General features: G+C 36.4%; 1 protein-coding gene across 4 annotated transcripts in view; it reads left to right on the plus strand.

The window, feature by feature from the left end:
• Positions 1–15,217, plus strand: part of SENP7 (SUMO1/sentrin specific peptidase 7) — a 151,041-nt gene that overhangs the window by 89,626 nt on the left and 46,198 nt on the right. For all 4 annotated transcript variants that reach the window (XM_005657117.3, XM_013990162.2, XM_013990163.2 and 1 more), the window contains 4 exons: positions 4,285–4,403; positions 8,743–8,924; positions 11,205–11,547; positions 12,650–12,807. In XM_005657117.3, the coding sequence (XP_005657174.1) occupies positions 4,285–4,403; positions 8,743–8,924; positions 11,205–11,547; positions 12,650–12,807 (802 nt within the window). The remainder of the gene's footprint in view (positions 1–4,284; positions 4,404–8,742; positions 8,925–11,204; positions 11,548–12,649; positions 12,808–15,217) is intronic.

The following is a 15,217-nucleotide window of genomic DNA, read 5'->3' on the forward strand; positions in this document are numbered from 1 at the left end:
AGTCTTCCATTGGATTTTTTCAGGGACAGATTCTGTTGATGGATTTTTTTCAGGGACAGATTCTGTTGATTTATTTTTTTATTTTCTTTTGAATTGGCCAAGACTTTCTTTATATGCCTTATGGCTTTTTTTTTTCTCTGTCTTTTTGCCTTTTCTAGGGCTGCTCCTGTGGCATATGGAGGTTCCTAGGCTAGGGGTCTAATTGGAGCTGTAGCCGCAGGCCTACACCAGAGCCTCAGCAATGTGGGATCCGAGCCGCATTTGCAGCCTACACCACAGCTCACGGTAATGCTGGATCCTTAACCCATTGGGCAAGGCCAGGGATTGAACCTGCAACCTTGTGGTTCCTAGTCGGATTTGTTAACCACTTAGCCACGATGGGAACTTCTTCCTTGTGGTTTTTGTTTTTATTGTTGGAAACTTGATGTTTGGATCTTATAACATGGAAAGTCTGGAAATCAGATTCTCTTTCTTCCCTGGCACTTGCTAGGTTTTCTCTTTTGTTTGTTTCTATTTTAAAATTTATTTTGTTTTATTTTATTTTTTTGTCTTTTTGGGGCTGTTCCCATGGCAGATGTAAGTTCCCAGGCCAGGGGTGGAATTGGATCTATAGCTGCCGGCCTATGCCACAGCCACAGCAATGCGGGATCTTAGCTTCATCTGCAACCTACACCACCTCTCGCAGCAATGCTGGATCCTTAACCCACTGAGCGAGGCCAGGGATCGAACTTGCATCCTCATAGATCTTGGTCAAGTTTGTTACCACTGAGCCACAACAGAAACTTTTTTTTTTTCAATAAAAATGTTATAACATGTCCCTGTTCCAGTGATCAGCCTAATATATAAAAAATGCTTTTTTAGGAGTTCCTGTCATGGCACAGTGGTTAACGAATCTGACTAGGAACCATGAAGTTGCAGGTTCAATCCCTGGCCTTGCTCAGTGGGTTAAGGATCCAGCATTGCCATGAGCTGTGTTGTAGGTTGCAGACGCGGCTTGGATCCCGCGTTGCTGTGGCTCTGGCGTAGGCCGGCGGCTACAGCTCCGATTGGACCCCTAGCCTGGGAAACTCCATATGCTTCGGGAGTGGTCCTAGAAACGGCAAAAAGACAAAAAGAAAAAAGAAAAAAGGCCTTTTTAGGTCTTTTCTGAGCCTATGTCTCTCCTCAGGCATGGCTGTGACTTTTTTTTTTTCTTTTTTCCTTCTTATAGCTGCACCTCTGGCACATGAAAGTTCCCAGACCAGGTGTTGAATCAGAGCTTCAGCTGCAGCCTGTGCCACAGCTATAGCAGCACTGGATCTGAACCACATCTGTGACCTACAAAGCAGTTTGCAGCAATGCTGGATCCTTAACCCACTGAGCAAGGCCAGGAATTGAACCCTCATTTTCACAGAGACAGTGTTGTCTCAGGAACTCCCTGTCTATGACTTTCTAAATGTCCTTGTATATGTAATTGCTTTTAAATGTCCTAGTCCTTACATGTTTGGTTCCCATAAGGAGAAAATGGGATAAATGAAGGGGAGAAATAAAACAAAAATAGATCCTAGCTCTTTAAATCTCATAGAAGTGTTTTAGCTGGATGGGGAGACTGTTGTAACCATGGTAATGGTTGTTACAGCAATGGCTGTCTGTCTGTGTCTGCTTATCCATGATCAGAAACAGCAATCAGTGATCAAAATACAAATTCCCTATATTTAGAGGACCTTATTGCTCCATATGATGTTAGCTGTGGGTTTTGTTGTATTGGTCTTTATTATGTACAAGTAATGTTCCTTCTGTACCCACTGAGCAAGGCCAGGGATCAAACCTGGGTCCTCATGGATGCTAGCTGTGGCAACACCAGATCCTTTAACCCACTGTTTTGGGCAAGGGATTGAATCTGCATCCTGGTGCTACACGGACACAACAGATCCTATTGCACCACAACGGGTACTCATAGATGATTTTTTTTTTCTTTTTAGGGCCTCACCTGCGGACATGGAAGTTCCCAGGCTAGGGGTGGAATCAGAGCTGCAGCTCCCAGCCTATGCCACAGCCATAGCAATATGGAATCTGAGCTACCTCTGCACCCTACACCACAGCTCATGGCAATGCCAGATCCTTAACCCAATAAGCTAGGCCAGGGATTGAACATGCATCCTCATGGATCCTATTTGGGTTCATTAACCACTGAGCCCCAAAGGGAACCCCCTCCCGGATGATTTTTATCTTTTATTTTATTAATGTGGTTTATCACATTAATTTTTGGATATTCTTACATCTCTGTAATAAATCCCACTTATCATAGACTATGGTCCTTTAATGTATTTTGGAATTTGGTTTCCTAATACTTTGATTAGGATTTTTGTATCTATATGCATCAGGGATATTTGGTCTACAGTTTTCTTTTCCTGTAGTGTCCTTATCTGGCTTTGGTATTAGATTAATGATGGCATTCTAAAATGAGTTTAGAAGTTTCCCCACCTCTTGAATTTTTTGGAAGAGTTTTGAGAAGGATTGGCAATAATTCTTATTTAGTAGTTTGGTAGAATAACCAATGAAACCATTTGGTCCTAGGCTTTGGTGTGTTGGAGGGTTTTTAATAACTAATTTAATCTCCTTACTTGTTATTGACCAATTTAGATATATGTGTGTGTGTGTGTGTGTGTGTGTATATATATATATTCTTCTTCATGTCCTTTTCCATTATGGTTTATCACAGGATATTGAATATAGTTCCCTGTGCAATACAGTAGGACTTGTTGTTTATCCATCCTATATATACCAGTTTGCATCTGTTTCAAGATATTTCTTGGAGTTCCCTTTGTGGCTCAGTGGTTAATGAATCTGACTAGGAACTCTGAGGTTTGATCCCTGGCCTCACTCAGTGGGTTAAGGCTCTGGCGTTGCCGTGAACTGTGGTGTAGGTCGCAGACACAGCTTGGATCTGGCGTTGCTTGTGGCTCTGGTGTAGGCCAGTAGCAACAACTCTGATTAGACCCCTAACCTGGGAACCTCCATATGCCATGGATGCAGCCCTAAAAAGACAAAAGACAAAAAAAAAAAAAAAAAGTTATTTCTTGATCTTCCTTTTGAGTTCTTCTTTGGCTAATTGGTTATTCAGGAGCATATTATTTAATCCCCACATATTTGTGAGTTTTCAAGCTTTCCTCCTATTACTGATTTCTAGTTTTGTATAGTTGTGGCTGGGAAAGATACTTCATAGGTTTCAGTGTTCTTAAATTACAAAACAATTGTTATTATAGTTGATTTACAATGAGTGTTCTTAAATTTATTAAGACGTGCTTTGTGGCCTGTTGTATGACTTAACCTGGGGAATGTTCTGTGTACACTTAAGTTGAATTTATATTTTGGTGATACTGGATGCCATGTTTTATAAATACATGTTAGGTCTGTTTAGTCAAATTTATGGTTCTAATCCAATGTTTCTTCTTGATATTTTTGTCTGGACAGTCTAACAATTACTGAAAGTGGGGTGAAGTATTAAAGTACCATACTATTATTGTATTACATTTTCATTATTAGTGATATTATGCTTATCATCCAAAACGTGTTTTTCATACACTGTTATATTTTTATACTTTTAAACCAGTAACTTGTATTTTAAATTATTTTCTCTATAGGTGAAATTTGTTACCACACTCAAAAATTTTTATTTTGTACATAACTTTTGCTATGTGAACCATGTTTGAAATATATTAACAATTACATTTGACTTTTTTTGGTTTTTTTTGGCTGATTCCATGACATATGGAAGTTCCTGGGCCAAGGATAGCATCTGAGCTGCAGTTGCGACCTATGTCACAGCAGCAGCAATACCAGATACTTAACCCACTGTGCTGGGCTAGGGATCAAACCTGTGCTGCTGCAGAAACAATGCCAGATCCTTAAGCCACTGTGCCGTAGTGGGAACTCCACCTTTGACTTTTTTTTCGATTATACAGAAATGTAGTTATCATATACTTGTGTTTATAGAGTTTTCACTTTTTCCACCACTTTGATGTATTTAATACTTGTAATATTCTTTGTTTAGTTTGCACGTGCACAATTCTGTGATGCATGTATCTTATTCTTTTCACCCAAAGAAATATGGAGGTAGAGTAGGGGTAAGAACTTATTTCTCAAATCATAGTTTAATATTCTTTCAACTATTCAGATCATATTCTCTGCTCTATGAGACTCTATTTGTTACCTGTTATTTTTAAATATAAAAATATGTGCCAACTGGCTTCTAAATTCATTTATGTTTAGAAGAATTGAATATGATATTCTTTTGTTTTGTAGGAGTTCACAACCAAGTAAAACAGTAGACAATAATTATGCAGAGCAGGCTGCACACACTAAAGGAAAGCGAGGAGTTGATGATGGCATTTTTCTTGTAATTTCTGATACTCAACCTACAGGTTTGTGAACCTTTGAATTTTTGTCTGTTACATTTTAAATGATTTTGTTATAAATAACTTTAATCTTTCATTTAAAAGATACATGAAAGTAAAGGGAGATTATTTAACAATGCAAAGAAGATTGCTAAATTTACTACTTGTATACTATCATACATATCTCTTGATTCATTTACTAAATCCAGAAGTTAAATTTGAATGGTATTTCTTTTCTTTTTTCTTTTTTTGGGGGAGGAGGGGTGCTGGGCATGTAGCTATAAAGTTATAATGTTGTTTTTGCTATTTCTAAGTGTTGTTTCTATGGATATGTCTAATAATTGACATTGCTGCTGACTCCATTATCATTATTAGCTTCCCACTGTCTGTCCTCCTGCTATGAAATACATTCTTTATTTATTAGAATTTCTCTCAACTCTAGAAGGATGTTAATATAAGCCACTATTAGGAAATTTAAAGGTAAATACATCCTGGACTTCTGAAAATTTATTTTAAGTCTCCTTGTCTATAGGGTTAATTAGTTGACTTCTTTCTTCCTTTTTGTCTCTTTCTAAAAAGATTTTAAAATAATTTATAAAAATTTGCACCAGAACAATTACTACATTAGTCACATGTGAAACTAACATATTCAGGGATCTCTTGGATTATTGAAAGCTTCAGACTAGTTCAAGTATTTTGTTTCCGGAATGATTTTATAATTTACTCATAAGAAAAGCTGGTCCTTTAAGGACACTGTGCAGAAATGCTTTGTACTTCATTTGAAACACACTTTTACACATTTTAAATAGCATTTTTCAGGAAAACTTAAAAGGAAACTAGACTAGTGTCTTTGATGTATACAAGAAACCAGCTGCAACTCTTTTGAGGGCAGTCTCTAGAGAAAGCATTGTGATTCTGTAGACAAAATCTTTCAATTAGTCACTAAGTGCTATCTGCATATAAGAAAGACATTTATTTTCTTACAAATTGTCATTTTCCCAGAAATAATTATCTTTAATTACAATATAAAGCATAAGTATTTGTACAAATGGGCTCAATTCAGATACTCTCAAGACACTATTAAACCCTTATTGCTTTCCTGGGTAGAGTAGGAATAGTTAAATAAGAAGCTTTCTAATATGTTCCCTTCAGTATTCTTTCAAAGTAACAGTGGAATTTTAGACTTACAGTAGGGAACACATGCTAAAAAATGCATGATAAAAGAAACATTTTATAGTTTCTTAGTAATCCTGAAGATTATCCTCTTATGTAGTGTTTTTAGGAAAATTAGCTGTTGAAACTTATTGAAAGTCACCATATTTTCATCCTATAGATGATTGTCTGATACCAGTGGTGTAACAAAAGCCCATACACAAATTAATGGGAGTTCTGAATTAAACCCTAGATATACCATTAAAAATTTTTTTCTTCCAATTTTGTTGAGATATAATTGACATGTAGCACTATATAAGTTTAAGGTGTATAGCATAATGTTTTGACTTACATACATCATGAAATGATTATCACAGTAAATTTAGTAAACATTCATCTGATTTTTTAATAGATAAAAATTAAAGAAATAGAAATTTTTTTTTTCCGTGTGAGGGAAACTCGTAGTATTTACTCCCCCAACAACTTTCATGTTTAACATATAGCACTGTTAATTATATTTATCATGTTTTATAATATATCCCTAAAACTTATTTATCCTAGAACTAGAAGTTTGTACCTGTTGGCTACCTTCTTTAGTCCCCCCCAACTTCTAATAACCACAAATCTGATCTCTTTTTCTACAAGTTTGTTTGTTGTTGTAGGTTATAATTGACTTGCAACACTGTGTTAGTTCCTATTATACAACGTAATGATTCAGTATTTCTGTACATTTCAAAATAATCACCATGATAAGTCTAGTTATGATCTGTCACCATGCAAAGATATTACATAGTTACTGACTGTATTCCCCACACTGGAGGTGTACCTTTCTTTTGCAGTATATTGTGGAATTTGCTTTTATGAATATGATAAATTGGAAATATTTAACAGTCTTTTGTCTACAGGAATTTGTCATCTCTTTACTTTTATATGCTTGTAGTATTTGCAAGTTAAATCGTATATATTTTCAGGTAGAGTCTTGTTTTTGTTTTTTGTTTTTTTTTTGTCTTTTTGCCTTTTCTAGGGCCGCTTTCGCAGCATATGGAGATTCTCGGGCTAGGGGTCTAATCGGAGCCATAGCCACCAGCCTATGCCAGAGCCACAGCAACGCGGGATCCGAGCCACATCTGCAACCTACACCACAGCTCACGGCAACGCCGGATCCTTAACCCACTGAGCAAGGCCAGGAATTGAACCCGCAACCTCATGGTTCCTAGTTGGATTCGTTAACCACTGCACCACGACGGGAACTCTGGTAGAGACTTATTTTTATAATGTCTAGCTCTATCTAATATATTTATTCCTGTTTCCATGAGATAGTCTATTTCTTCCTTTTTTTTTTTTTTTGTCTTTTTGCCATTTCCTGGGCTGCTCCTGAGGCATATGGAGGTTCCCAGGCTAGGGGTCTAATCGGAGCTGTAGCTGCCAGCCTACGCCAGAGCCACAGCAATGCGGGATCTGAGCCGCATCTGTGACCTACACCACAGCTCACGGCAACGCCGGATCCTTAACACACCGAGCAAGGCCAGAGATTGAACCCGCAACCTCATGGTTCCTAGTCGGATTCGTTAACCACTGCGCCATGACGGGAACTCCCATTTCTTTCACCAATCTGTTTGCCTTAGTATTTATGTTTAGAAATTGTAATTGATATAGTATTTATATGTAGAAATTGTGTTTGACTGTCTTTACAGTTTACAAAATTACAAGTAAAATTTATTGTGCTTTCCAAAATACTGCGTTGATAATTTGGGGGAAGTTTATTTTCCTGGGGGAGGGGGTAAAAAGTATTTTCTGTGGAAATTGGGAGACTACTGATGGTCTTATAGTTTTGCCCTCAGTCCTATCCACATTCCTGCCTTTTAAGCAATGACAGAGATATTATGAATGTTAGCCATTAGATGTTTATAAAGTTAGAGTAAGAGTAAGAATAGTTTGAAGAGAAGGTGTGTAGTATTGAAAAACTGTGAGTGAATGGATAAGTTAGGCCAGTTAGTGTTCATGAATTTTAAGTTAAGAATTCAAGGAAGCTACTGTGGGACTTCCTTTGTATAAACTCTGAGTTGGTACCTGTATGATACAGATTCAGAAAGCAAAATAATTCAGGATAACCTTCAGTTAGGTAGAACCTTTTGGAAGGTATTTTTGTGCAGTACATATGTTTGATAACTGAAATACTAAGTATGTTTAGTAATAATTGAACACAGGTTTCAAAATAATGCTTTTTTGACTTACAGGGAACACTTACTTTTCTGTAGGGTAACAGATTTATTGGAGATTTAAAATTATAGGGTCTTGATTTTTAAAGTGAAAAAAAAAACAAACAAACAAAACCTAAAACATGAACCAGGAGTTCCCAGTACTGCAGCAGAAACAAATCCGACTAGTATCCATGGGGATGCAGGTTTGATCCCTGGCTTCACTCATTGGGTTAGGGATCTGACATTGCCGTGAGCTGTGGTGTAGGTCTCAGACATGGCTAGGATCCTATGTTGCTGTGGCTGTGGCGTAGGCTGGAGGCTGCAGATCCAATTTGACCTCTAGCCTGGAAACTTCATATGCTGTGAGTGTGGCCCTAAAAAGCAAAAAAATAAAATAAAATAAAAATAAATAAATAAATAAATAAATAAACTGAAGCAAATTGATAGCCTTGTGAATGATTAATATCACAGCTGCTGAGAAAAGGCATTTAACTCTTTTTTAAAAGAGTAGTGATCAATACTCTTTCAAATTATGGTCACTTCATTTTAAAAAATATATATGTAAAACTTATATTTTAAAAAGACAACTAATTGCTACATTAGTTGTAATTTCTAAATTAGTGTAATTTCTAAAATCACAATGAATTTAAAAATCATCTTAAGATATTAGTTTTCAAAATTTTATTAAGACTTTTTTGTAACATTATCAAATGCAGTTATAGCAAAAAGAAAAATATAGTTTGGTTGCTTTGCTTTGGTTTCTAAAGCTTACCTTTTAATATATTTTCCTTATGTCATAATTTATTGTACAGTGAACATTTGCTTTCTGTATACAGTTTAAAATATGTCTTTATATTTATCTGTGTCAGTATGAAAATTTAACAGTGAACCTTAAAAAAAAGTTAGCTGTGAAAGTAGTATAGCAGTTTTGGTGATGTTTCTTTGAGCTCTTCTAAAAGGGATTTTTTTCTGTACTTTTTGACCATGTTGATGTGTCTCTTCTGTTTTTTAAGACCTCAGTGGTGGAAGTAGAGATTGTGATCATCTTGAAGAGGGAAGAAGAAACAAGGATGATGCATATTCTGATTCAAAAATGGAACCCACTTTGATTCCCAGAAGGAGAAAGAAAAGGCTTAGAAGTAATTTAACTGATTCTCATAATTCTACTTATTTGGATAAGTCAGCAGAACAGACAGTAAGTAGAGGTATTTTAGGTGTTGTATGAAATAACATATGCTGTGATAAAAATGAATTGACTGTGCCGAATGATATTTTCCTAACTTTCTGCCTTTTATCACCAGATTTCTTTCTTTTCTTTGCTTATTTTTTTATTCTCTTTAAAAAAATACTTTAATGAATTTTTTGGTGGCAATACTCTTATGGGAACAAATTTCAAGTACAGTCATCACTCAGTATCTGCAGGGTATTGGTTCCAGGACCCTTACATAATAAAATCTGTGGATGCTTAAATCCCTTATGTGAAATGTTGTAGTATTTACATGTAACCTGTGTTCTCCTGTATATTTTAAATCGTCTCTAGACTACTTATAATGCTTAATAGAATGTAATTGCTAAGTAAATGGCTGTAAATACAATGTAAATGCTATGTAAATAGTCTTTGCACAGCAAATTTAAATTTTGCGTTTTGGAACTTTCTAGAATTATTTTCCCAAATATTTTTCGTTTGCAGTTTCCATTTGCAGAATTCATGGTTGGTGGAAACTACACGTACATAGGGCTGACTATTACGAACAAGTAAAAAAGTTAGAATTGCTTCTCCTTGATACCACTCCTGACTTAATAGTTTGGCATGTAACCTCTAGGACTGTTTTCTTTTTTTCCCAACTTGTTTTAACCAGATTCTGTTCATACTGTTCAGCCAATTGCTTTTGTACTTGCTCTGTGACATTATTATCAGATTTCTTATATCAGTGTAGTTTACTTCCAATTTCTTTAAACTTCTCTTTAGAGTTTCAGAAGTTTTGTATTGTACATAGGGAATTGCCATACTTAATACATGCATTACTTATTTTCAGAGACTTAGTGTGCAGTTAACAACAAAGCCTTAAGGAGACACTTTTTAAAATTTTATTTTATTGAAGCATAGTTGATTTACAGTGTTGTGTTAGTTTCTGGTATATAGCAAAGTGATTCAGTTATACATATATACAAATATTCTTTTTCATATTTTTTCCATTATGATTTATTGTAGAATATTGAATATAGTTCCCTGTGCTATACAGTAGGACCTTATTTATCTATTTTATATATAGAATAGTTCGTATCTGCTAATCCCAAACTCCTAATTTATCCCCCACTCCCTTTCTCCTTTGGTAATGTAAGTTTGTATTTTAAGTCTGTGAGTTTCTTTCTGTTTCATAAATAAGCTCATTTGTGTTATATTTTAGATTCCATATATGTGACATCATATGATATTTGTCTTTGTCCAGCTTAACTTCACTTAGTATGATAATCTCTAGGTCCATCAGTGTTGCTGCAAATGTCATTGTTTCATTCTTTTTAATGGCTGAGTAATATTCCATTGTATGTTTGTACAATCTTTATCCACTCCTCTGTCAGTGGATGTTTAGGTTGCTCCCATGTCTTTGCTGTTGTAAATAGCACTGCAGTTAACATTGGGGTGCATGTATCTTTTCAAATTATAGGTTTCTGCAGATATTTGCCCAGGCAAAGGAATGCTGGATCAAATGGCAACTCTATTTTTAGGTTTTTAAGGAACCTCCATACTGCTTTTCCGTAGTGGCTACACCAGTTTATGTTTCCACCAGCTGTATAGGAAGATTCCCTTTTTTGTACACTCAGGAGACAACTTTTGGATTCTCTTGACTTGTAAGGCATTTCAGGATTTTGCAGTGCATTTGGTTTGTAATTATAAACATGATTTAGATTTATATAGTAATAAAGATATGAAGGCTGTGATTGATTTTCCTAATTTTTCATGTTGTTATCTTAAATTTTAAATTTTTTTACTTTTGTTTCTAAAGTCACATGATGTCAAATGGCCTCAACTTTTGCAAAATAAAACTGTTAAAAAAAAGAATTTCTCTCATTTAAAGTTGACTTAGATTGTGGGAGACCATCTGAACCACTTGTAAATATAGGAGTTCATTCCCCTTCTCATCTTTTTTTTTTTTTTTTTTTGCTATGCCCATGGCATATAAAAGTTCCTGGGCCAGGGATCGAACCCACACTACAGCAGTGGCCTGAGTCACTGCAGTGACAATGCTGGATCCTTAACCTGCTGTGCCACAAGGGAACTCCCCAGTCTCTGTATCTGTATACTTGGGAGACACTGGCAAAAGTAATATAGTAAAATTTTGTAGTTTTCTATCCCTATGGTTATAGAAATGATATAATATTTTTACTTTTGTATTCCTTAGGAATTTAAATTAAAAAAAATTGTTTAGCCACATTCGAAAAATGCTAATTTTTGTATGCATTTATTTGTGTTCAGAAAGAACAAGAAAATGACCCAACAGTATGCACTGAGTTTGAAAAGTCAATTGAAAACTATCATGAAGACTCAAAAAAACTGCTTGAAGAAATTACACTTGAACCTACAGAAGGTGATTTTATTGAAGTATCCTCACTTCATAGTCAGGAGTTGGCTTTGAGTGCTGTTCCCCAAATCACCTCTGACTGTTCAACCACTGAAACTTTTGAGAGCTCTGTTTCTACTGATAGTGCGGGGAATTCTCCTCCAGTTGAGAAGGATGAGAATGAATTGAATACAATAGAACAGCCTGTTTTAAGTGAACACAATGAAGAGAACCAATCATTTATCTCAGCTGAACCAAGTAAGTAGTATGAGGATAATAAAGGCTCTTAATTTTCTCGGCTCCGGAGTTCCTGTCGTGGCGCAGTGGTTAACGAATCCATGAGGTTGCGGTTTTGGTCCCTGCCCTTGCTCAGTGGGTTAGGGATCTGGCGTTGCTGTGAGCTGTGGTGTACGTTGCAGACGCGGCTCGGATCCCGCGTTGCTGTGGCCCTGGCGTAGACTGGTGGCTATGGCTCCGATTAGACCCCTAGCCTGGGAACCTCCATATGCCGTGGGAGCGGCCCAAGAAATGGCAAAAAGACCAAAAAAAAAATTTTCTCAGCTCTACTTAGTTGTCTTCTTTCTCCTCTCAAATTTTGCTAAGAGCAAAAAGTTATTTATGACATCCCTGTGGAGTACATTAACTTTAGGAAAAAATACACACTTGGAGTTTCGGGACTTCCTTTGTGAATTTTGTAATATTGATTTAGGTAAACAATGGCGTACTTGGAAGCAGAAGTAATTTTTTTTTAGATTAGTGTACTGTAATTATCTCCTCAATAGTTTTTAATAAGATTCTGTAAGGACCATTATTATTGTTGTTTTGGTTGATGAAGGTGAAATATAGGGAGTTTGTGCTTTTTAATTATTGTCATTAATTTTGATTTATTAATTTCAATTTTAATTTTCAAGTATTTGATGCAGTCACATGCTACAAAAAAGATCCTAAAGAATATCTAGTGCGTAGTCTCCCACACCTTTCCCTAGCTATCCATTTCCCCCTCCTAGAAGCAACTATTTTAACAGGGCTTAAAGTACAGTTTAGAGTGATGGCACAATATGTTATTAGGATTAGAACTTGTTCCTAAGTTTTCCTTCCTCATGGCTTTATCCATTTTTAAATATCTTCATCCTCTAGAAGGTAAGGTTGGAGGTAACTGCTGAACGATAGCACTAATATGGAAATGTTGTTTGTAACTAGTATAAATCAGATAATGAATGATAGGCCAGCTTCTAAATTGAATAAAGTTAGATGATTAAATTTATTGGGATTGTGAAAGATACACTGCATGAATTAGAAGTTTCCCTTTTTGATATGTGATTAGTGTGACACTTTTAAAAAGTATATTTTTCCTTTTTAGTTGTCGTTTCCAGTGATGAAGAAGGACCCATTGAACATAAAAGCTCAGAAATTCTTAAATTACAACCTAAGCAAGATCATGCCATTACTAATGAAAATGAGAGTACTTCTGAACCAGCAGTGTCAGAACTGCCATTGATTACATGTGAATCTGTACAGGTAATTTATTTTTGTCTTCTCACAGATTAATAATTAAATATACACTAGTGGCTAGTGCCAGTTTTTTGTTTCATCAAGCAGAATATTATATAAAAATTAAAAATTTTCTTAGTTTGAATTTTGAGGCAACATTTGTATTAGTTTGAGGGAAATATGTTTTTATTTATTTATTTATTTATCTATGTTGCTTTTTAGGACTGCACCCATGGCATATGGAGGTTCCCAGGCTAGGGGTCAAATCTGAGCTACAGCTGCCAGCCTATGACACAGCCACAGCAACCCAGGATCTGAGCCGCATCGGTGACCTACAGCACAGCTCATGGCAAGTCTGGATCCTTAACTAGCTAAGTGAGGCCAGGGATTGAATCCACAACCTCACAGTTTCTAGTCGGATTCATTTCTGCTGCACCACAACGGGAACCCCCCCCCCTTTTTTTTTGATGAAGTAGAAGGCTTACACAATTTTTTTCTAGTCATTCATATTTTTTCAGTTTAAATATTCTATGAGTTGAATATTCTTTTTTTGTGGTTCTCATTGGACATTTAAGCACTTTATCAAAACATTTTCTTTCTTTCTTTTTTTTTTTTTTTTTGACTTTTTGACTTTTTGCCTTTTCTAGGGCTGTTCCTGTGGCATATGGATATTCCCAGGCTAGAGGTCCAATCGGAGCTGTAGCTGCTGGCCTATGCCAGAGCCACAGCAACACACGGATCCGAGCTGCGTCTGTGACCTACACCACAGGTCATGGCAACGCCGAATCCTTAACCCACTGAGCAAGGCTAGGGATCGAACCTGCAACCTCATGGTTCCTCGTTGGATTCGTTAACCACCGAGCCACGATGGGAACTCCTCAAAACGTTTTCCAGAATTAAACAGTTTCTAGTATTTGTCTGGTCTTACAGTACAATGGAATTATTCCTTTTCCTCACATGCTATTTAGGCCTGACTTCTTGAGATACGCAGACATATGTTCAAATCCTGGCTCTGCCATTTGGGCAAGTTCCTTAACTTTTTTAAGCCTGAGTTTCCTTATATACTGAATGAAGGTAATAACACCTACCTTACAAGATTATTTTGAGTATTAAGTGAAACATATGAAAATGTTTAGAACAATGTCACAAACCCATCAGTTTGGTAAGTCCTTTGTCTCTTCTTTCAGAAAATAGTAAGTGGAAGTGTCTGTTGGTTTAATGTCAGCCAGTTATGTTTTTGACATAGTACTTTGAAGAGTATAGTTCTAAACTAAGGTTCAAGTTATTTATTGTCAGTATTTTTTCATATTATCAGCTTCTGATTATCCTTATATCATTGTAAAGAAATGATTACGAATCATCCCCAGTGCAGAGCTATGGTGAACTTCTATTGGTTGTTTTTGAATAATGCCAGAAGCTGCTACTCTATTCTTCTTCTTTTTTTTTTTAGGGCCACACCCATGGCGTATGGAGTTTCCCAGGCTAGGGGTTGAATCAGAGATACAGCCGCCAGCCTACACCAATGCCAGATAACAGCAATGCCAGATCCAAGCTGCATTTGTGACCTACACCATAGTTCATGGCAACGCTAGATCCTTAACCCACTGGGCGAGGCCAGGGATCAAGCCTGCATCCTCACGGATACTAGTTGGATTTGTTTTTGCCTCAATGGGAACTCTGAATTTTTGTTAAAATGTAATCATTATTGCCTGACTGGGTCAGTAGCCTGATGGCATAGTTACATTTGTAATTAAAAGTGTCATTGTCAATAATAACAAGTTGAAAATTCAAAATGAATTATAGTCCCTTGGCAGCATATAAATTGACACTACAGTAAGAAATGATCACATTAAAAGAAAACAGGAGTTCCCCTTGTGGCTCAGTGGTAACAAACCAAACTAGAATCCATGAAGATGCAGGTTCAGTCCCTGGCCTTACTCAGTGGGTTGGGGATCTGGTGTTGCTGTGAGCTGTGGTGTAGGTTGCAGTTTCGGCTTGAATCCCATGTTGAAGTGGCTGTGGTGTAGGCTGGCAGCTGTATCTCTCTGATTCCACCCCTAGCCTTGGAACTTCCATATGCTGCACATTCAACCTTAAAAAACAAACAAACAAACAAAAATAAATAAATAATGTCTCTTATGGAACTGAGAGTTTATGTAATCACAACCAAGCAACAAATAATGTGGACACCTACCAAAACCTATAAGGGAGGATACACCTGCACACTCTGCCTTGTTTCCTGCTTTAAGTGAGGTTTGTGAGAAATATGGATTGGCCATTTTAAGAAGCAGTTAATCTTTACAAAATGTGAGGCAAAGTAAGGAATTCTTTCTATCCCATCTTCTCATTTTATCCCTTAAAACACACACAAGCTGCAGTTCCTGTTGTGGTTCAGTGGTAATGGACCTTACTAGTATCTATGAGGATGCTGGTTTGA

Source organism: Sus scrofa, chromosome 13 (genome assembly GCF_000003025.6).
Source record: "Sus scrofa isolate TJ Tabasco breed Duroc chromosome 13, Sscrofa11.1, whole genome shotgun sequence".
NCBI lineage: Eukaryota > Metazoa > Chordata > Mammalia > Artiodactyla > Suidae > Sus > Sus scrofa.